General features: G+C 34.8%; 1 protein-coding gene across 8 annotated transcripts in view; it reads right to left on the bottom strand.

The window, feature by feature from the left end:
- Positions 1-1,145: 1,145 nt before the first annotated feature.
- CPSF6 (cleavage and polyadenylation specific factor 6) overlaps positions 1,146-22,330 on the bottom strand; it is a 36,758-nt gene continuing 15,573 nt past the window's right edge. Inside the window, exons 4-12 of one of the 8 annotated variants that reach the window (XR_011977264.1) lie at positions 17,537-17,682; positions 16,428-16,601; positions 16,189-16,299; positions 15,259-15,763; positions 13,421-13,536; positions 12,981-13,134; positions 9,255-9,450; positions 9,093-9,170; positions 8,968-8,986 (exon numbers count right to left, since the gene is read on the bottom strand). Coding sequence is in view for 5 of the 8 variants with exons in the window: in XM_072655340.1 (XP_072511441.1) it covers positions 9,261-9,450; positions 12,981-13,134; positions 13,421-13,536; positions 15,259-15,763; positions 16,189-16,299; positions 16,428-16,601; positions 17,537-17,682 (1,396 nt within the window). In the remaining 3 variants the exon portion in view is untranslated. Of the gene's footprint in view, positions 1,573-8,967; positions 8,987-9,087; positions 9,171-9,254; positions 9,451-12,980; positions 13,135-13,420; positions 13,537-15,258; positions 15,764-16,188; positions 16,300-16,427; positions 16,602-17,536; positions 17,683-22,330 lie in introns of those variants that run through there. The other 7 variants (XR_011977265.1, XM_072655340.1, XM_072655343.1 and 4 more) reach the window with 7 other exon arrangements.

Below are 22,330 nucleotides of genomic sequence, written 5' to 3'. Positions count from 1 at the left end.
CCCTCTTTAAAATTAAGCCCCTGAGGCCTTAAAACTAATGCTAAAAACAGAAGTCAACACTCCTAGGCAGTTTTAAGGACAATACACATTTCTGGATGACTCATTAGTGATTTATACTGTATGCTAGTGAATGACCTCCACAAACAAAAATCTAATTAAGGTGACATTCTGCTGATGCAGAAGAAATGTCATTTTTTTTTTTGCCATTTTTTCCAAATCTGAAGGATCATGAGAGCCAGTTGCTTTAGAAACATACCTTTGTTAAGTCATTATAAAGAATTTTTTAGGATCAGCTTGCAAAAATCTCAGATGATGAATTTTGTAGCATAAACCAACAGGCTGCATGAATGTAAAAGACGTATGTATATATTCCCTAATAATGGGAGGGAGGATGTACATATTAACAGAAATAGTTGAGAATAAAACCTAGTAACTTAAGTAAACATTAAGCTCATGAAAAAAATCCACATTATTTGAAAAATCAAAACTAAGGCTCTCTTTACTCACATTTATCTGGTGCACAGCTGTGTGTGTGTATATATATATATATATATATATATATATATATATACACTCTCTATGGCTTCAAAATACACCAAAAGCACCTTTTCAGATATAAATCTGCAAACAATGGCAGCACCTCAATTGCCAAGATGTTTCTTCAATGCTAATGATTTACAATTAAATGTTCCTTAATACATTCGTGCTATACTTAAGTTGCACACCATGGCAGATAATACAGGTTTTACTAAGATGTTGAACCCATAGATTTTTGACCCCTAACATTGACTGGATTACTTGGATCACAATGTTAGTCAAACTGCAGTTTTTACAATTTTACATACCATTTAGTAAATTCACAAGCCATCTAGGTAAAAATAGCTAGAAAAGCAGAATATAGAAATATTAAATACTCCATGTAATCACCTATTCTAATATCAAAATCAAGTGCAAGAGACACTTAATTAGTATGCTCAATCCACTGAACGCAAGATTAGGTTGATGCATATCCAAAAACTATTGCGATGCTTTTTTTAAAGGACAGTATAAATGTTGTCATAGTAACATTATCTTCAAATATTGCTGAACACAAGACTTTCCCTGAGGTGTAAACATCAAATAACTTGAACAGCTTTACACATCAGCCCCATTAAACAGTTTATTACAACACTACATCTATTGTAATCAAAGTGGTGCTGTTTACAGACATTATCATATGAACATTTTAACAAGAACAAACTACTATAAAAACAAGCATTTACTTGACTTTTTTTCCAATTGCTTGCACATTATAATGGCCAAATGTATATAACCAGTAATAAAGTTGCAAAAGCTATAACTTTTAAATCACACAGGTTTCCTTCAAATAAAACAGTTAAGCAACATAAAAAGTAAAAGTAGAGCTACTGGTTACCATTTATGCAGATTTGCTTTATTCAGATCTATTCCTGTTCATTTTATCCATGAATCCTTACAGGTTCAGTTCAATCACAAGAAGCAAACTGCTGGACAAGCGTCATTTTCCCCCATGAAGAATGTTTCTTGTCTTGCAAGGTGTTCCTCTTCCTTCAGCTGTAATGTGTCAAAATTTGTGATGTAGATTTTGCTATTCCCCATAATACACAGAAAAAATGTTGGCTTAACTATACAGACACAAGTCGTGCATCTACTTCACCATCATGTAATCTAACAAAAAATAAGCATTATGGAAACAGTAGCTGTTTGTCTACTGGCAGAGAAATTGAAATCAATATATCCTATCATCACTTACATTTTTTACCCACAACACATTCTTTCTCCTTCCCCCCAAAATGAAATTTTAGTGGCTTAAAAAAGCACATGCACCAATAACAAAGCAGCTACTGTCTCACTGTGATGATGGAAACATTAAGACCTTTTCCTAAAAAGGTATACTACAAAAGTAAATCAATGTGTGCTTGGATGATTTGACTGTATATTTTCATCCACCTACATACCAATTCTAAATTAATTCATTTAACAATTAAAAAGCTGAACTGAAAATAAAATTATTCTTTACATATTAATTATATTTATTTAATAACATACAGGAAGAATATCTGTATTTGTTATAATATGCTGCTTCATGTTACAAAAAGTGTAAATCAATATGGGCAATATAACTAAATATGATGACAGCTAAATACAAATTTTTAGACATAATACAAATGGAAAACATTTACTTAAATTTCCACCCCATTCCACCCAGACAAATTTCTAAACCAGCATTATTGGCTAAGTATAAGACAAAATTTAATTTTTAAAAACTCTACAATGTTCACTTTAAATTACTGACTTTAAAAGATCACAAATAAATAGCATAAATTTGATAAATTTAGAAGTCAAAAATAATCCATTACATAAATTTTCGTATTTCAGGTAGTCACAGTTTAAACATTCAACAACTTCATAAATACTGAAAGCAATTTTTTTCCAGTGACAACACAGTATGTAGTTTTAACACCAGATATTTGAGATAATTCCATAAAAGACCATTGAAAAGTTCTTGTAGGGACTCCTTCAATAATGAAGGAAGTTGGAGAAATCGTAGAAATTATATATTTAATGGTAAAAATGTAGTCTTTGTTTTAGAACACTCTGCTGTGTGGATTTCCTTATGTCAAAATTTAAATGTACTACTATTAATACACAAAATGGATTAAGAATTCCTGCCAATTACTGAGAAGTTTCCTAAATGGATTTTAATTACTTTTTGTTTCCCCAACTAATTTGGAAGATCTTACAGTTATTTACTTAACAGATCTTTGGCTCCCCAGTGCGTTCCACACTGCTAGCACTGAATAAACGCTTGATGATAATGACGATGGTGATGACGATGAGTCTGATTATAGAAGTATATGTGTGTTTGTGTGTAGAGGGGTTGGAACTTCTAATTACTCTATATTTTCTTCTCTAAAACACAGTTCCCAAGTCCTCACAGCTATTTCTGAAGACTTTATATTCACTCTACAAAGAGATACTAAAGAATTTCTAGTATTTTAGTTTATTGCATTCTAATTATGGAATTTCTGAGAACAATAAGCTATCAACTATGAATTAAATACAAAATAGTGGTCTGAGTTCACCTTGCATTCTTTCATCCTTCACACTGCATATCCTTAGGTAGAGAAAGTATTAAATGAATGCAATGCAAAGTATAAAGATCAAGCAAATGTTTAGATATGACAACATGTTAAATAACAAATATTAATTTTTAGGAGGTGGGAAAATAACATGGAAGAGAAAATGTATTTAGTGCCCCCTCCACACACACAACACTTTAGCACATACAGTAACTGGCATTTTAGATTGTTTGGTATTTAAACATGATTATTATTTCCTGACTTTTCTGGGAAGGTTTTTAAATGCATAGTACAAATTTCTATATATAAAACAAGGTGGATTCATCATCTTGCAAAAAAAAAACAAAAAAAGTTTAAACCCAACCTAAACCCTTTAAAAAAAATTCATACAGAACATAAAAAATTAGAACAGTCCAATATTTTGTAATCCTTGTTTCTAAACACATTTATTAGTCATTTAGAAATACAAATGTCACAGTATCTCAGAAGAAAGCGAATTTAAAAATAAATTACAAATGTTTCCATTAACCCATTCAACAGCTTTTCAGAAGTACTTAAGTAGACATCTACATGAACAAAGAATTAGAAAAGAGCACTGAAATTCCAAATATTTTCTATGTCCATGCTTTTAGGAATGTCAGTCTGTCTTATTGGTAATGACTATGCCATGCATGATAACTGTGTCACTGACCTTCTACAAAAGCTAGGATTATGACAGCAGTTACAATACAAAAGCTATGGGAAAAATTTGGAATTCATCAATCAGGTAAGAGAAGTTTGTAAATGGAAATGAATAAGTGTATTAAAGTCCATACACAAAGAAACAAGATTCATTAACATTTTTTGGTAATGCAAAATCATAACAATTTAACAATTTCATTTTCATTTGAAAAATTAAGAATTTCTGCTTTAAAAAATTTCTCAGCAAATCCATAAGCTATCTTTAAACTAGTAAGGCAATTTCACGTGGTAGTAAGATTTTAGTAAGGCAAAAAGAAAAGCACTATAATGGTGGACTTTGTTCAACTCAGTGGAACCAAAACTCTGTCTTTATGACTAAACCTTTCCTTTCCCCTCTAACTTAAAAGTGTCTGGGAGTAGGAGAAAAGAATGAGGGCACCAAACCATGAATGGGTACTTATATTTTGTTATTAACACCCTACATAAAAAAGGACGGTAGGTCTAAATTCCTACATGTTGATGTACTTATAAGAATGTATAATACAAACAATTCTCTGTTTATTGTAGATGTATACAAAAAAAAATTTCACTATTAAAATGCAAGAATTTTAAGATTTTTTCCCTTTCAGTTCTTGAATAGTACTTACCTCTCCTTTAAATTAAATTCTTTTTTTAGAAGGTACCTGGTTGTATTCTAAATTGCCTCACCATGACAGCAGACTAATTATTTGGCATTCTAATTATATTCAAAGTCAGTTCTAACACCCAAATAAGACTCCTAACATATAATTGCCCCCCCCCACCCAATTGACTAAGAACTACTGTGTAAATTTAAATGTTCTCTCCTTCAGGCAAGCTTTCAGATTATGAAAGCATAAACTTTTGTTCTGAATATTAGGTTTTCTGAATAGTATTAACTAATCATTCAATATTAATCTGAAACATTCATTCAAACAAAACTACAGAAATCTAGTTTACAAACTAAACAGTGAAAGTAAGTTTCACATTGAAATGAAGGTGAGGAGATGCAGCAACCCAGTCACTGATAAATAGTATAAAAAGAGAAAACTCAATGAGTTTTTAAACAAAATTATACTTATTCTCAAACCACCATAAGCAAAATATTTACAGCAACTTCATGCAAACCATCATTTTACAAATAATTTACAAAGGCAACTACAAGTCCTTAAATTTAAGGTATTGTTACAAATAGACATACTTTTTAACCATTATTGGTCAGAATTTTTATTATTTCTAGGGAACCAAAAGCATATGCAATAAAAAGTAAGACACTACAAGGACAAAAGAAACATAGGACTAGGCTAGATTACGCAGTTTTTCATATGCTTTTAAGAGTTGAAAAAACTTGTTTAGCACCATGCTTTTTATGTAGCAATTTCTTTAAAAATGTTTGTTTTTTACTAAAATTTTAAATATTTAAGTACTGTATATGAATATCCTCTAGTTCTTTCTGGTTTGTCAGTTCCAGTCTAAACTGCAATATAATGGTGACATAGCATACAAAAATATTCACCTCATCCAATAAGCCAGGTTTTTTTAAAAAAATTATCAAACATTCTACAGCTGTTTTCTAGGCATTAGGTTTTTTACTATACTGCTATGTTCTCAGCAATTTTGTACAACCATGGCTCTGTACAGAATACTAAAATGAGAGAAACAAAAGATCAACTAGTCTAACTATGAGAGGAAACCATAAAAAAAAAATCTAGGATCATAAATTTAGAACTAGAAGGCAGTGAAGAGGTCAGCAAATATAATCCTCTCATTTTACAGATGAGGAAACTGAGACTCCCACAAAGTTAAAAAGTGCCTTCCCTCAAGGTCATAGCACTAGCAAATACTTCATGGCTCCAAGTCCAATGCTCTGTCCTCCTACAACATGCTTATAAGGCAACTTTTACTATGTGAACATTTACAGAAAAGTCTGGAGATAAAACCAGACTGATTCAGAGCTACGGCAAGAACGGCAAAGATCAGTCATAATCTGACATGTCAATTACTCTCAAGTATATGAAGCCCAAATTAACCTTTCATGTTAATGTAGGAATGTTACCAGAAAGCGGTCCTGCCAGAGTAAGTGAAATTTGCTATGGGCATTTTTACTGTTAGAAAGCAAAAGCACTGGTAAATCATGTGTCTAAAATAAGCTAACTCCCCCATAATCTTACTTATAACATGCTTGATTTTCATAGCTAGTACAAATGAAATATAGAAACTTCAGTCCAGCTTAGAACAAATGACCCCACATTCCCAATTAATATACTGTGAATTACTGTACTATAATAGGGCTGAGAATTACTCAAACCAAACATTCAGGTTTTATTCTTTTCTTTTTAAAACAAGAATTTCAGACCAAATTTAATTTTAATTATCTTTCAAAAGGAAAACATATATCAATAGTTTAACTTCTCTCATCCTGATAAAGCTAATCACTTCTGAGATTTCCAGGGGAATGAAAAGGGACAAAAGAAAACATTAAGTGACCCACCATACTTTCCTTTATGAAGATAAAGGAAGTTTACATCCAGAAAACAGAAACTAAAACTGTTAATAATAACTCATTTTTTTAAAAAACTACATAAAGCAAGCACTATACTACTTTATATTTTGCTTAGAGTGGTCTGAGAATAGTGATGAAGAAATTACAAAAAATGAAGCACAATGCAGTTACATACCAAAATTTACAATATTAGAGGTCTTTCCCTCAAACTATTAATAGTTTTATAAAAAGTTACACAATTTTAAGAAATGAGTGAATGTACTTAACATGTTACCAACAGTTTGAACACACAAAAAATTAAGATGGGACAGACAAATAACAACTTGTTGACATTCATCAAATTAACAATTAAGAACGTGCCTGTTTTTGTATCAATGTGTCACTTTTATAAAAATTCCATTGCTACTTTATTTGCATACATAATTTCCACTGACATTCATTTGGCTTTCAGGCTGCTATCGATCCATTAAGCACATCTGAAATCTTACAAGAAAGCTCAAGAGAACTCACGAATTTAAAAGCTTCAAAGCAGGTCAACAGCAGGCCTCATTTTTAGTGGGTTAGCAATAATTTCTATCATTAAAGTTTGGGGTTTTTAAATTTTGCTTTTTGAGATTCTTTGGCTAAAATATTTTATTCTGCTCCATAACCTTTCAATTGACTTTTACATCTGTAATCGATAATGTTGGTACAGCAAAAAGCACAATATATTTCAGAAATCCATAAGCAATTTTTTTCCTTAGATAAAGGCACATATCACAACTCAGTTTGGATTAATGTACAAAAATAAAATGAGGGAATTTTGGTATAAAATACATCAGAATTTTAAGAAAAAGATTTCAGTAACATCTTGCCAGTTCATAATTAATCGCTTAATGTAACTTAACTCAGTATGAAAAACCTACGTGATTAACGTTGGAATGTATTATCAAAGTACTTTAAATTTACAATGGACTTTACATGTCAGGAATTTTTGCCCAAACAAATGTATATTTTCAAAATGTCATTAAACATATTTAAGAACAGAGAAATAACCAGGCATAAGGCCTTTAATGAGGATCAACAAATTTAAGTTAAATCCTAACAGTATTAAAGTTTTATTACTGCTATGCTTTTATTAACTAGAAGCTTGTTGATGTTAACTGACACAATTTAAGTAACAAATTAAAACAGAACCTGTAGCTGAACATAAATGAAATATGTGATTACTAATATGATTCTTGAAATGAGACTGACAAACTCAAATCATTAAGGATTAAAAGCCATATGATGGTCACAATTTACTTCAATAATTAATTGGCACAGTAAATAGTGGAATTTTTCCTCATTAGTTTGGCAAATTCTCAAACTTGGGGCAAAAAAAAAAAGTCATACTGCTGAAGACACAGATTCACAAGATGCTATAACGCTGAACTTCTTCTACCCACATCAAAATTAAATTTATTTTTAATTCTCTATATGTATATATGAGGTCTGGAATTTTTTTTAACCCTTGACAATTTTTTTAACCTCCCCTTAAAAGGGACTGTTTTGACCATTATTCACAAAAAACTGAATTTTCAGTTACTCAATTATGAAACTAAAAGGCCAAGAAAAAACATTAAAACTAGGCAAAATTTAAAACCACTAATGTATTGGTAAAAGTATGTAACCACTATTCAACTTAAATGGGTTACTTTCTACAGAGCAGTAGAATTCATGAGTTACTTATTTTAAAATGAGAAAACATATCTCAGGGGCTGGAAAAAGAAATCTATTCTAGCTGTCATACCAAAGTTTGAAACTTGAGTATTAAAAGTGATACCTGAATCAAGACAATGGTGATTAAATTTCCTAGGTGTACCAAGTTATTACGAGAAGTAAGCTATTAGAGGGTAGTCCCAGATAAGAAAGGGCTTAGTTTAATTAAATATGGATCAACCATCAACATAAGGGCAAATATGCTACAGATAACAAAAAAGTAATCTTTATATGTCACATGCATAAGCCATGTAATACCTTTCCCCACTTCTCATGTTATGAATAAATGCTAATTACAAATATAAACTCAAATTATACATGAAAATGAATTATACAGAGACATTTCTTCTATTAATATCCTTAACACATACAGAAGAAATTGCTTTAAAGTACAGAAAAAAGGATAAGACAAGCAATGGTTATGGGCTTATGAATGACACATTGAAGCAAATTGATTTCTGGCCAAGGGCTTTGTCTCAAACTACTAAATAAGGACCTTCAATTGTTTAAAATTTTATTATCTACTGACATTCTAAACAAATCAGAATTAAGTCATTTTTGTATTTATTTTGCATTATGAAATAGCTTTTTATGATTCAAACAAGTTTTGTGATTGTGAAATTCTATGCTTTTTATCAAAAAGCCTTTATCTTGTTGTAACCATTTGCTGATCCTCAAACTAATAATGATACCGAAGTATAGGCTTACCCATGACAGAAAATAACAACTATGGGGGTAAAACAAAAAGAAATTTTAAACCTTTTTAAAGAAAATCTGGTGTACAGGTACTTATATATTATAGGAAATTTCAAACAATTTCTTTTAATTTATTGAAAATGAAAACTATGAAAATGATTTGGGGGTTAACAAATTTTCAGATTTTAGTAGTGGAGAATGAGCCCTCTTGATTAGATTAAAGGAGTAAGATATCTTCCTCTTTTCCCTAAAAAAAAATCAATCACATATCATACAAATTTACATATTCATGCAGTAAGAATATTAAAAAGAAGGAAGAAATATGGATTTTTATTTTACCTGGAATTGCTTACCTGGCATTACTGTCTTGTGTGTTTCCTGAAGAACAAATCCTGCACATGTAGCGGGACCATTTAATATGTAGGTATTTACTGTATAAACAACAGCCTTGGAGTTATATTTAACGTTAATACTACTACAGACACTGACATACAGAAGGAACCTGCAATACCCACCTTCTCTTAACGGTGACGATACTCTCGCTCTCTATCCCGTTCTCTATCACGGTCTCGGTCACGATCCCGATGTCTTTCTCGTTCTCTGCTTCTCTCTCTGTAATAATCATCATGACGATCTCTACTACGGGATTTGTGACGTCTGCTCTTTTCCCTGGATCTACTGTGGTCCCTCTCTCTTGATCGTTCACGTCTTCTAAAAGAAATTACTAGATTAATACTCTTCTTAACTGGGTCCCTAAAAAACAAACATTTTTTCCAGAAAGTCAAAAAAACCTTTCAAACATAATTTAGATCTTCTACCTTCTCCCATCCTTCTCCTGTATTACTTGTGTCACCAAAAGCAAAGTAAAATCATGTTTTTATTCATGTCACACAAAGTACTGAGTAACGCAGAACACCATACAATTTCTAACACAAACTAGCAAATAAACCAATTCAGCAAATACCGAGAACTACACCTGGCTAAAACAAAGTACAAATTTTATTATACAGACAGATAACAGGTTATTAAAAGCTCAAAAGAAACCTAGAACACTAATCTCCCAAAAAATATTCTGCATAATGAAAGCCTGAGAGCTTTGGTTTTCTCCCTCTTAATTAATTAGGTTTATCCCATTTCAGCTTTCTTTAATCAGATTTTTCTGACACAGCAAAAAAGCAAAGATTCTAAAGCTAATTATTATTTCAAGACAAAATTACACCTGTACATTAACGATAGGGAGGGGAAGAGACTTCTGGTATTTTGTACCAAGAGGTATTTTGGTTAATTTTTTTAAGTCAAGAATAAATCAGAAATACACCAAAAAAAAAAAAATCAAAAGCAGTCCATCAGAGGAAACACACACAACACAACGTTTTCTTTGCACTGTTTTCAAGGGCAGTGACTTTAGGACTGGGTGTTCAGTCGTAGGGGAAGCAGCATGTAGTCTTAAAGTTTGAGATTAATCCAGGAAAGAGATTCAATTGATATTTTTTCTTTCCTCTCATCGATCTAAGGAGGATGAATCTGACCAAGGTAGAGAGCATCATAATCTTCAGATGAGTGTAAGCACACAAAAAGTAGATTGTGTTGCCATTTTTACTGTCGTTTCAGCTGTCTGACTCTTTGTGACCCCACATGGGGTTTTCTCAGCAAAGACCCTGGAGGGGTTTGCCATTTCCTTGTTCAACTCATTTTACAGATGAGGAAACTGAGGCAAATAGGATTAAGTGACTTGCCCAGGGTCACACAACAAATACATGCTTGAGGCCAGATTTGAGCTCAGGAAGATGAGTCTTTCTGATTCCAAGTCCAATGCTCTATCCACTGTACCCTAGTTATGCTTTACAAGAGCAGAATAAAGAAGCAAAAAATCTTAGAGCGGGAAGGGGAGTTAGAGATTACATTAGGTGATATAAAAATTGCTAGGTTCTAAACATTCTCCAGACATGGTTTTGGGCTGAGAGACCTACTTAATTTCTTGAGATTTTAGTTTCCTCCCCTATAAAATAAAGGGCTCAACGAGGTGATCATTCCTATTATCTCTCAAGTTCAATGGTTCTAGTCATGTAGTTATAGGATAAACTATGTTCCAAAGACAAAAGGAAAACATCTTTGCAAATATTTTGTCGTGTCTAATCTCCCCCTTCCTCCTTCTCTGTGATTTTTCCCATTAAGTTCCTGTCCCATTTACAGCAGATACCACATGCTATCACAGATAAAATGGTGGACCCGGAGTCAGAATGATTTAGAAAGAATCCAGGTTTAACACTTCGGTATGACCATGGACAAGGCACCTGACCTACATCCACTTCAGTTTCCTCCCCTGTAAAATGGCTAGTACTTGTCAGTCGCACTTCCCAAGACTGCTCCAAGTCACAAATCTGCAAAGGTTTTAAAGGGGCACTACGATTTTGTAAAGGCTCAATTTCAGGAGCTTGTATGAAGTTTTGTCCCCCTTTTCTGCCCATTACTATGAATGATGTTAGTTTTTCTACCCTACTTGACTAGAAGGTAGTAATAAAAATGGAAGTGGCAGAAAAATAAAAAGTAAATCTCAAACCAGCTATTTTAGGCCTGAGAAAACAAAAGATACTAACAGCTAACATTTACATAGCACTAACTACATGCCAGGCACTGTGTTAAGCACTTTACAAGTACTATTTCATTTGATCCTCACAACAAATCCTGCAGGGCAAGTGCTATTATTAGGATCCCCATTGCAGAGCTGAGGGAACTGAGGCAGACAGAGGTTAAGCTGTCCAGGATCACACAGCTACTTAGTGTTTGAGACTGGATTTAAACTCGGGTCTTCCTGTCTCCAGGCCTAAAACTATCCACTAGGCCACCAGCCACCTAGGACATTCACAGAATGCTTTACATTTCTTACCTCATTTAACTCTCATTCATCTCCTTTAGTGTAGGAAACCTTTAGTAAAAGTATTAATCTCATTTTATATATAAAGAATTTGAGGTCTGACTACTCAGTGGCTATTGTTCTGTGGCTTACATGGTATCCAAGATTTGTTTCCTTTAAAGCTTTTGCAGAATGTCAGTTTAGTATGTTAATCAAGTTTAATATTAAAATACTTCTTATTCAAAAAGTTATTTTTAGAGCTTTTCTACTACACTGGCAAAGATATAGGCAAGGTAAATCATACCTTCTGGACATTATTTCATAGTTGAGGACTGGAATTTCCATGACAATTAAACCTATGTACTGTACTTCTGCCTCGCAATTTGTAAATAAAACATTAAAATTATTTTTGGCAAAATTTACTTATTATGTAAATGTCACAGTTGGTGACCAAGGACAGACTGACAATCTGAGGGATTAAGAACAACAAATTAGTAGTGCAGTCTCATGCTCCTTTTTAGCCTTCCAATTCCCCAACTAAAGATTTCTTGTGGTTAAACTGCTGACTTACAATAAGGACCATTATATGCCAGAGGTGTACCTAAAACATTGACATCTCTACACCAGGATACCAGCTTCTCAGCAGGCAAACTTTTAACCATTAAGAACCCTAACCAAGTGAAAAACTCTTCCTCAGAAAATGAAAACCTGCAGAGTTCTTTCCTCACCTGTTATTACTCAGTATGGTCAGTGGCTATGGCACGCATAAAAAACTCTGGAAAAATTATTTAATATCCTTTTATTCACAAAACCCATTTTCCTCAAAAATTACAATTTCTACTCTGGGGTTAAAATGTAACAATTAATCAAAAAACATTTGCTAAACACCTACTATGTGCCAGGAACTGTGCCAAGCCAGGGGGATCCAAAGAACGCCTCCTCCCCCAAAACCAAAAAACAAGTCCTTGCTCTCAATAAGCTCCTAGTCTAACAGGGGAGACAGCATGCACACAACCAAATTTACAGGCATGTCCCAGCACCTGGCACTGCTTGATCAAAAGACTCCAGACCCTTCTACAGATGAAGAAGCAGTGGCTGAAAGAAGGTAAATAATGACTTTGCTCAAACCTCTACCCAGGTGAAGAGCACAGTGGACGGGGTTAGAACCCAAGGATTGTAAAGCTAAAGCTAGGGCTCTTTTCACTGTCACACCAAAGGTGCAGCCAGACTCTACTGCTTAGGCCTCACTACTACAGAGAGATGATGCATACTTTATCTGAAGTAAAACCAAAAGCTTTATTTTAAACCCTAAAAAATGAATGCAGTAATTTTCTATTTGTAAACTAGTAGTGTAGTTTTAAATGGAACTAAAAAAGGAAAGTTTTACCTTGATCCAGAACCATAAGATTTGGACTCAATCCCATGAAGGCAATCCTGCAAGGAACTAATAAGCACTTTGCAACGATCATCGGCAGATACTTTGGATTGTTTAATTAAGGAAATAGCAGTTACCAATGTCTCAATAGCACTCCCATAATCACCTAAAAAAAAAAAATTAAAAGTCAATAAAATTCCAATAAAACTTATTTTTCTATTATTTGACTTCAAATACCATCTAACCATAAAGTGGCACTATGAATGGAATATTACTTTCCAAAAGCAAACAATATAAAATGACCAAGGATTTCAATTAAGCATTTTAAAAAAATTCTTAATATGGCAAAAACCATTCTGGGTCATTTGCTCACTAGAGCTAATTTTTCTGATTTTCAGGATCTTCTAAGCACTAAAAACAAAGACAGTTTCAAAACCCAAGAAATAACTAACCAGCACTGGCATCAGACACAGCTCTTGAAATGGCACTGCTCGAAATTGCCCTGTTTCTATTCATGATTTCTTCAAACTCTGCTTCACTTAATGGCGTTCTTGCAGCATCCATTTCTCTGCAACAATTAAAATAAACTTTAAATTGTGGCTTTCAAATTGGAGAAATCCCTTCCATTTTAAACAATCCAAACAATCAGCCTTAGGGATGGTGGTTTACATATTCCAGAAAGAACAGCAATGTAAAGTTCTATTCCCCCCCCCAAAAAAAAATTTAAATTAATTTCACTAGATTTTACCTCCTTCAATTGAAAAACTACTTTGAATATAAGAAAAACCTTAGCTGTCTCAAAATTTTCATGATGAGCATAGCTATGTTCAAATACACACCTAAAAGTTCTTTAAAACCAAAAAAATTATAAAACCAGAAACAGGTCAACATATAATAAAAGGACCAGAATAACCCCCAACTTAATAAAAGCTTTAAAATTGGAAGGGACCACCAAAATCAGCTAGTCCAACTACATCATCAAACATATTAGGAAACTTTCAAAGAGGTTACAAAAAATTGCCCTAGAAATCTGACAAAAATAAGTCAGGTTATTTGGTTTCCCCCTTTCATGGTCGCCATGTATGGTGTTCTGAAAGCAGCATCCACTCAGACATGACTGAGAGGAAAAAGCAGGAGAAGGTGGCAGAAATGAATATAAACAACTCATTCTAGTTCTATCATAAAATGTAATGAAAAAAATAAATGAATGTCAGTTCCATTTGTTAAATATTACAATCCTGAACTGCCAGTGTTCCTTAACACATTACAAAACCATAGACTAACCAGGTGACTAAATGTGAGGAGAAGGCTGGCAAGGAAAGGCCATTAACCCAGGCTGGCTGGTTCCTAGTCCATAAGAGATCCCTTGGCTGAGAGTTTCAACAGCTTGCTCAGGGCTACACAGACCACATTAAGTCAAAGGTGAACCTTGAACAGAGATCCGACTGATTTCTGAGGCTCACTTGATGCTTTTCCTTAACGCTTTTAATATACAAATAAACAGATATAAGTTTTCCAATAATCGGTTTATATTTCACATAAGGACAATCTCTCTAGCAAAATAATCTGTACATTTCCTACACTGTCTAATATGCTCTAGAAGTACAAGAGAACTGACAAGCAAATAAAGAAGTCTAAGGTAGTTTATCAAACCAAGTCACCTATCATGCTTTTAGATATATAGAAGCATTCCAAAGACAGAGCTAATTTGAAATGAATACCAGCTTAATTAGCATACAAATTATACAGAATGCTCTGCTTATTTAGGAAACAAGGAAAAAATTCACTGCACTTGAAATGATAATTTCAAGAACAAAAAGACAAGAACAAAAGCAAATAAACGCATGAACAAGTAGAATGTACACTGAGATACATCAAGGTAATGAAGTCAACTCTCAAAACTATGAATGAAATAAATGCATGCTCTTTGATGTTATCATAGACTCCAGATAATAGAAGAACATCTAGTCTGATGCCTTCACTGTAACACCCAAAGATGTGAAGACCAGAGATGCCTGGCACTGCCAGTCAATGACAGCTAGGACCAAGCCCTGCATCCCTGTCCACAGCGTTGTTCCCTCCTCATGCCTCGCTACCTCTTCACAGCCAAGGGTGGCAGAAATACAAAAATGGATGGAAATAAAATATCTGAGGCAAAAGGCTGTAGTTAAAAATATTTTTACAGAAAAGGCTCATGAAGCAGATCTTATTTAAAATTAAATGAAAAGGCACAAATGGCCACTAGCATTGTTTTCCCCCCACAGAACCAAACACTTACATCCTAACTTACCTTCCAGGGGGCCCATAGTCACCTCTATCATACGGGGGAGGTCGGCCATATGGGTCAGTGGGTGGTGGACCCCGACTGTCTGATGTTGGCATGCCGCTGTTGGTTGGTGGGGGAAAGAAAGCTGGGTTCACGTGTGGAGCCGGTGGGGGGGCACCTGGAGGCGGTCCAGGAAGATGTGGAGGAGGAGCAAGTGTGAGGGGTGGCCCCAAAGGGCCAGGTGGGCGAGGTGGAAAAGGGCCTGGAGGCGGAGGTGGTCCCTGCTGTGGAGGTGGAGGACCAGGAGGGGGACCGTAGCCTGGCACAGGAGGTGGAGGACCAGGAGGAAGTGGACCCAGTGGAGGCTGCCCAAAAGGCTGTCCTGGAAAAAGAACTGGTGGTGGAGGGCGATCACCTCGATTAGGAGGCCCAGCTAATGGAGGAGGAAGAACCTGACCAGGAGGTGGAGGACCTGGTGGGCCGGGAGGGCCTGGAGGACCTAGGGGTGGACGTGGTGGAGTTTGTCCAGCTACAGGATAAAGGAGAGAGAGAGAAAATTCAATAATAAGACACTTCTCACTATCATGCCAAGATTATCCCTCTTAATATATAACCCACAACTTAAATCCTATATTAACTATGAAGGCAAAGCATATTTGCATTAACTTAATTTTTTAAAACATTTAAGTTTTTAAGAGATGTTATTCAAATAAATGAAAACTTTAGTAAAAAGGATTACAATTCTCAAGAGTGTTTTTTTAAAAGTCTACCTTTCAGTGTACATACACTTCTTACAGTGAAATCACCCACCTTAAATTCTATTCTGATGCCAAGCTAGAAAGTGAAACGAGGAAAAATGGTCTTGAAAGGATTTTTTTTTAAAGAGGTAAGAAAATAAGACGGATGTAAATATTCTATATATAAAGTCAAGCAAGTTTGGAGAAAAATAAAGACCTTTTAGGCCAAAAATGGGTATTTCCTCTATGCTGTGCCCCATATGCCATGGAATCCTAGTTTCCAGGAACAAAGGCCGAGTTCCTTTAACAAGATGCTTGATCAAATTTCCTGGATTCCAAAAATAGCATAACAAGGAGAGTAAGTCACATTAATAATGCATAACTTGAAAAAGAGAGAAAAGGAAAAGAGGTATTGGGAAGTCAAGTTTATCCATGGTAATTTGAGAAGATTTTTACCTGGGAAAGGTGGGGGTGGCCCTCCTGGTCCAGCTGGTCCAGGAAATCTGTCCCCACCTGGAACAGCCCCTGGAAAACGGCCCCGTCCTCTACCACCTTGTGGAAATGCTGCACGTGAACTGCCTCCTGGAGGGCCAGCTTTACCTTCCCCAGACATTTGTCCTGATTGTGTAGCTGCAAATATCCAAATACTCATAAATAGCATTTATTAAATCAGTCTACTGAAATGTAACCACTGTTGTCAGGGGTAAATTCTCCCCCTCCCCATCTTCATTCATAATATACTTAAACTTGTAGATGCCTTGGGCCTGTGCAAATTGCGTGGAAGTGTTGGTTTAGTAGGTGTTCATATCCATGTGATTTCTTAAAGTCTCAGAATCCAGGTTTTAAGGTACATCCAATGAGGAAATGCAAAACCTACTTTCAAAATACCAAGTATTCTGCAGCAGCCAAGAATTTCAGTTGTACAAACCACTCAGTTTTATAAAAAGTTCTACAACATAAGAGCTTCTCAAAAAAGTGATAAGACATTTAAATTTTTTCTATGCATGTTGGCTATATATTTAGCTGTCATGTCTCCCCAGTTAGATCAGGTTCATTGAGAATGTAGAATATGCCAAGTCTTCGTTTTATCATGTGTAACAGTAGTGACAGATCAATAAATATTGACTAAAACCTTAAATCCTTTTAAGTACAAAACTATTTATACTGCAGTTGCTAATGCTTCAAATACTCAAGACTGTTTCAAAGTCAATTCTTTCCACATGTAAAGCACACAAAAATACTTTTCTACCATTTAACAGCAGGCACGACAGGATTCTGTAACTGTGTAATATCTATCTAAAGGTGCAGTAATGCCATCTCCTGTGTTAAGGGCTAATAACAAGATGTCAAGAAGAAAGGACCATGGTAATTATCAGTACTAAGAAAGATTTAAGGGATTATTAATTACTAAAGCCATCCTGAAGAATATACAAACTTTGCTTTCAGATTTCCCACTGATGATAACCTAAGTGTTAAGATGATTTTCATATCACCTCATGGTCCTACAAATTATATTTTTTAAAAAGGATTTGGAGAACAGGGGGATGAGGGAGAGTTGTGCTTACTTTTCCTGGATTGCATTTCAAATTGACTCAGGAACTGCTTATTACAAGGAGTCACAACAGGATTCTGACCATGTAGTTCTCTTTTAGGCAACAGATCCATTAACTTTTTTGAGGATGCTTCAGATCCAACACCAACAAGGGCAAACCTTTAAAAAGGGTAGAGGGTGGAGCAGGAGGGAGAGAGGGAAAACAAAAGGGAATCAGAAAGTATCCTTGGGTGCAATAATAGAGGAATTCTTCTGAATGTTTTTAATTACTTAATGATTACTTATAAATATTTCTTATATTGTTAGACAAGTTCAAAGAGTTACAGCTAGAAGGGATCTTAAGATTATATAATACAATATGCTCCTTTTACAAGATGAGAAAACTGAGGCCCAGAAAAGTGAAGCAGGTTACCCAAAGTCACACAGCTGGCAAATGGCAAAGTTAGGATTCCAACCCAGGTCCTCTGACTCCAGGACTCTTTCCCAGCATACTACAATGGAAAGAGCACACTGACTGTGAAGTCAGAAAATCTGGGTTCTGAACCTGCCTCTGATAACTGCTATCTTCATTATTACTTTTCCTGTAGTATTACTACCTTGGGCAAGTGTCTTACCTTCCCTTGGCCTTAAAATGAAGGAAGATGGCCCAGATGATCCCTTCTGGCTCTAGATCTATGATCCTTTCAACAGTGCCTCTCTTCACTTGCAATTTCAAGTATTAAATATCTATAACATATTTCTAAAAATAGGCTTATGGCTATTATAGATAGTATACTTAAGGGCTCCAGTCACAAACAATAAATCAGAAATGCCAAACAGCATCAAGGTCAAGAGCTATTACATCTTTGTTCATTTTTAGTTAACAATGTACTGCACAGTAAAGAATGTCAACAAGATCCTTGATTAACTTCCAGACTTTCCCATTGTTATTATTAAGAAATTATTTGAATATGTAGGTACTTTTCAAAGGTGTTACAGCCATTCTCCCACAAGTCAGACAGATCAATCTTCTTTAATGAAATATGGAAATGCTTGAACATTAACTGCCAAGTATCAATTTTCCTAAGCATTATTTGAATAATTTTTAGCTACATTTGTGCAACAGAAACAAGAACTAAAAGATGCTATCAGGATTCTGTTTTTCAGGTAAAATATGTGAATTTTAAGCATTTAACATCAGGTCATCTCCCTGATTCCATAGACTCTTTATTTAATTTCAATAATATTTAGTTCCACATCACCCCACCTGCCCTATCACAGTGTTACTTCAGTAGAGACTAAATATTGCTAAAGGATAATACTATTTAACCTACTGGAACTTATTCTCTACTAACATAACCTTCAAGAACCCAGATTTTACCTCCCTACCACAATAATGCATTTGAACAGACTTTAAATGGAGGTTGTTACTGTATTAACAAAACAGTAGCCCATTTATATAGTGCTTTCTAAGTTTACAAAGCACCTTCCATACAACAACCCTACCAGATGGTATCTCTATTTAAATAAAGAATTAACCAATCATAAATGGCAGAGCCTGGAATTCAAATCCAAATTTTCTACCTCTAAGTCATATGCTCCTTTTACTAGAGTACTCTGGCTCCCACGTAGAATAATCAGAATTCACTATACATGACTTCAAAATCTGTTGCTAAGAACACAGACTTGAGATTGTTCCCTCCTCTTGCTGGTAAGAAAGAGAAATTCTAGCACTTTGTAATATGGATCTGAAGATCTCACTGAGTCACGCCCTCTGCTATTTATAACATAAGAAAGTTGCCTAGCACACTGACACACAACTAGTATGTCAAGAGAAGGAATTTGAAAGGGCTTCCCAGTTTCAAAGTCAGCTCTCTATCCACTACCATCAAGGTATATTTTCATTTTGCAAAAAGCTCCTTAGAAAATGTAAGTTTCATGTATTAATCCTGTTTTTTCATGGTATCTGAGGATAAAGCAGATATGTTCCTTTACAGAAGAGACCTTAAAAAATAAAATTTTTATCACACTTCAGAATATTTTGTACTTAAGATGACTTAGTTTTCTCACATTTTTCTTATATTTTTATATAAAGTATCAAAAAGCATAGTAATCTATCACATGAAAAGTACAGCAAATATAGTTTAGTTCCTGGAGGTAGGCACTAACGCTCTTACTTCTATACTTGTATCCTCAGCACCCAGCACAGTGACTAGCACATGGTAGATGTTTAATAAAAGTTCGTGTGGTTTTTGTCTGACCAACTGGCAAGGGGAAGGAAGACTGGTGTGATGTTAGAAGGCAGGTGACAATGAGGATCTATACCAGAATGGCAATTAGAAGAGAGGATGGATGTGACACAGATCTGAAATACTTACTGATTCACTGCATAAAAAGGTGAAAAAGAAGAATCAGAGGTGACAAGAGTGCCAAAAAATACGAAGAGGGAGAAGACGGCCAAAGACAGAATGTTAAGATGAACGAGCAATGGAAACGAAACGTCTTATTAAAGAAGTTGGAAGAGCAGGAATATTATCATCTCTGAAGCCAAAGAAAGAATATCTAACGGGACAAGATGGCCAGTAGTGTCAAAAGGTGCAGAGAAGTCAAGAGGATAAGGACTAAAGCAGATCGTAGAGAGTTTGACAATTGATAACTAGTTTTATTACAGTGGCTAAAAGTTGAACTACAAAGATTTGTTAAAGGGTAAGATAGGAATGTAGGCATTTCCAATACCTCACACAAAGTTTTACACACCCAATACTCAATAAATATTTGGAGGGAATTTAATTAACTGCTATGCTTTTCCCCAAGGTACTTGCAAGTACTCCCCAGTGAAGCAATTTCTATGCCCTTCCTTGATACCTTTGGTGAGAGTGAGACAGAAAATGAAAACTCACAAATCACTTTAAAAAAACTGACCCTGATAAAACAGTGACCTTGAGTAGCAAACTGAATGTATTAAACAAATTAAAGTTTTTGAATGAGGTGGCTTCCAATCATCCCCCCTTTCCCATGGCTAAATATAAAGAGCACATTACAAGGTTCTAGAAAGTAGTAGGAAATGGGATCAAAGGCACAGGTAGAAGGATTAGTTGTAGGAAGAATATAATTCTGTCTGCATGAGAAAAGGAGATATGAGTAGGTAAAGCTGCTGAGAAGTATTAAGGATTAGATGAGTGGGGTTGAAGAAACTTTCTCCAATAGCTTTGAGTATCTCTCAAGGAGGTTCCAAGGAAAGATCATTTCCAGGCAGGGAAGTGCAGCCATGCACAAATCATTTAACCTCAGTGAGTGGCAGTGTCCTCTTTTGCAAAATGAGGGAGTCGGAGTAGATAGACAGTCCCTCAACTGTCTGCTTTAAACTTGATACTGACAGTGAAAAGGTAGCACCTGCCATGGCTATAAAAGGGTACAGAAGATGGGAAGAGAGCTATTTTGGCATACAGAATAGCATTAGGAAATTTCACAAAATTTTAAGAGATTGAAGCAAACTCACAGATAATCAGCTAGTCTAATCAATCTCTCTTAGGAATTCTTTCTACAAAATCCCCAACAAGAGGTCATCTTTGCTTGGAGATTTCCAGTGAATAGAAATCTGAGAATTCTCTGGAGGTCGTGGCTTTAGACCAAATTAATTGTTAAACTACTCCATATCATGAAACAGGACTAAGTCTGTGTCTAGGCAACCTCCATCCACTGGTCTTATTTCTACCCTCAAGAGTCAAGTAGAACAAGTCCCAAATATGTAAAGAGATATACAAGCAGTAGTGTTTTAGAAGTCAGCTGGAACTGGAGTCAACTGTTAAAACTTTCAGTGTTAATATTTGCATCTTTGAATTTGGCCAACACTTAAAGTCAGGGGTTGATTTGTTGTTTTGATTGTCTAGATATAAATGATAGTAATGCAAATTAAAATTTTAAAAGTATGCCAGCACACTACCCCTCTCCCTCATGAGCCAGTTGTTAAACATTTATCAGCACACCTGTGGATATGGATGACAGAAAAAAGCCCAGTTTTGCAAGAGCATATAATATAAAAGTGTGAGGCAAAGCTGAGTACAGGGGAGGGTTGTTTGATGGAGTAAGGAAGCATTTTAAATTGATGCTTCCAGACTCAAAACAAGGAAAGCAGAACATTGTCAATATAAGTCCTCTCTTATCTTTGAGACCTCTGCACAGTGTAAGTTATCAAAGTTGCTAAAGAAGCAGAAAATCAAAAGATGATATTTTTCAATAAGAAAAGGAAAGGCGAATTTGTTTCACCTATGTTTTTATTCCATTTGTAATTAAACGAATTCCATTTTAAAAATTCGGATACTTCATAATCAGTCGTTTCTATTCAAAGGCAGTTTGTTAAATAAAATTCATACAAGTCTCCAAAAACTTAGGTCTGAACTCAAAAGCCATCTGTTACAATCCAACAAATAAAACAAGAAATATTCAAGAGCAACTTATTTGGAAAAGACTGACTAAACAGTTTTTAGGGGAACAAGTAATAAAATGCAAGTTTCTTGAAAGCAGAGACTTTTATTTTTTGGCTTATAATCCAACTTCTCACAGAAAGCCTGGTATATAGTGCTTCATATATGCTTAAAGTCTAAAGGGCATTTTTGGAAAAAAATTATTTTTGCATCAAAAATGCAACCGATACTGAAAAATAAATAAATAAAATTGGAGGCATACAAGAGAACACCAATAACAAACATACCTGAAGAAGGGGAGGATACCAATCATCACTGAATGGCCCATATATGCTATGATGAAAGACTATTGTAGCATGACAGACCTAATATTTGCAATTCTTTTCATATGACTCATATTGTGA

The sequence above is a fragment of the Notamacropus eugenii genome, chromosome 3 (genome assembly GCF_028372415.1).
Source record: "Notamacropus eugenii isolate mMacEug1 chromosome 3, mMacEug1.pri_v2, whole genome shotgun sequence".
In the NCBI taxonomy this organism is placed as follows: domain Eukaryota; kingdom Metazoa; phylum Chordata; class Mammalia; order Diprotodontia; family Macropodidae; genus Notamacropus; species Notamacropus eugenii.
This window is presented reverse-complemented; position numbering and strand designations above follow the sequence as displayed.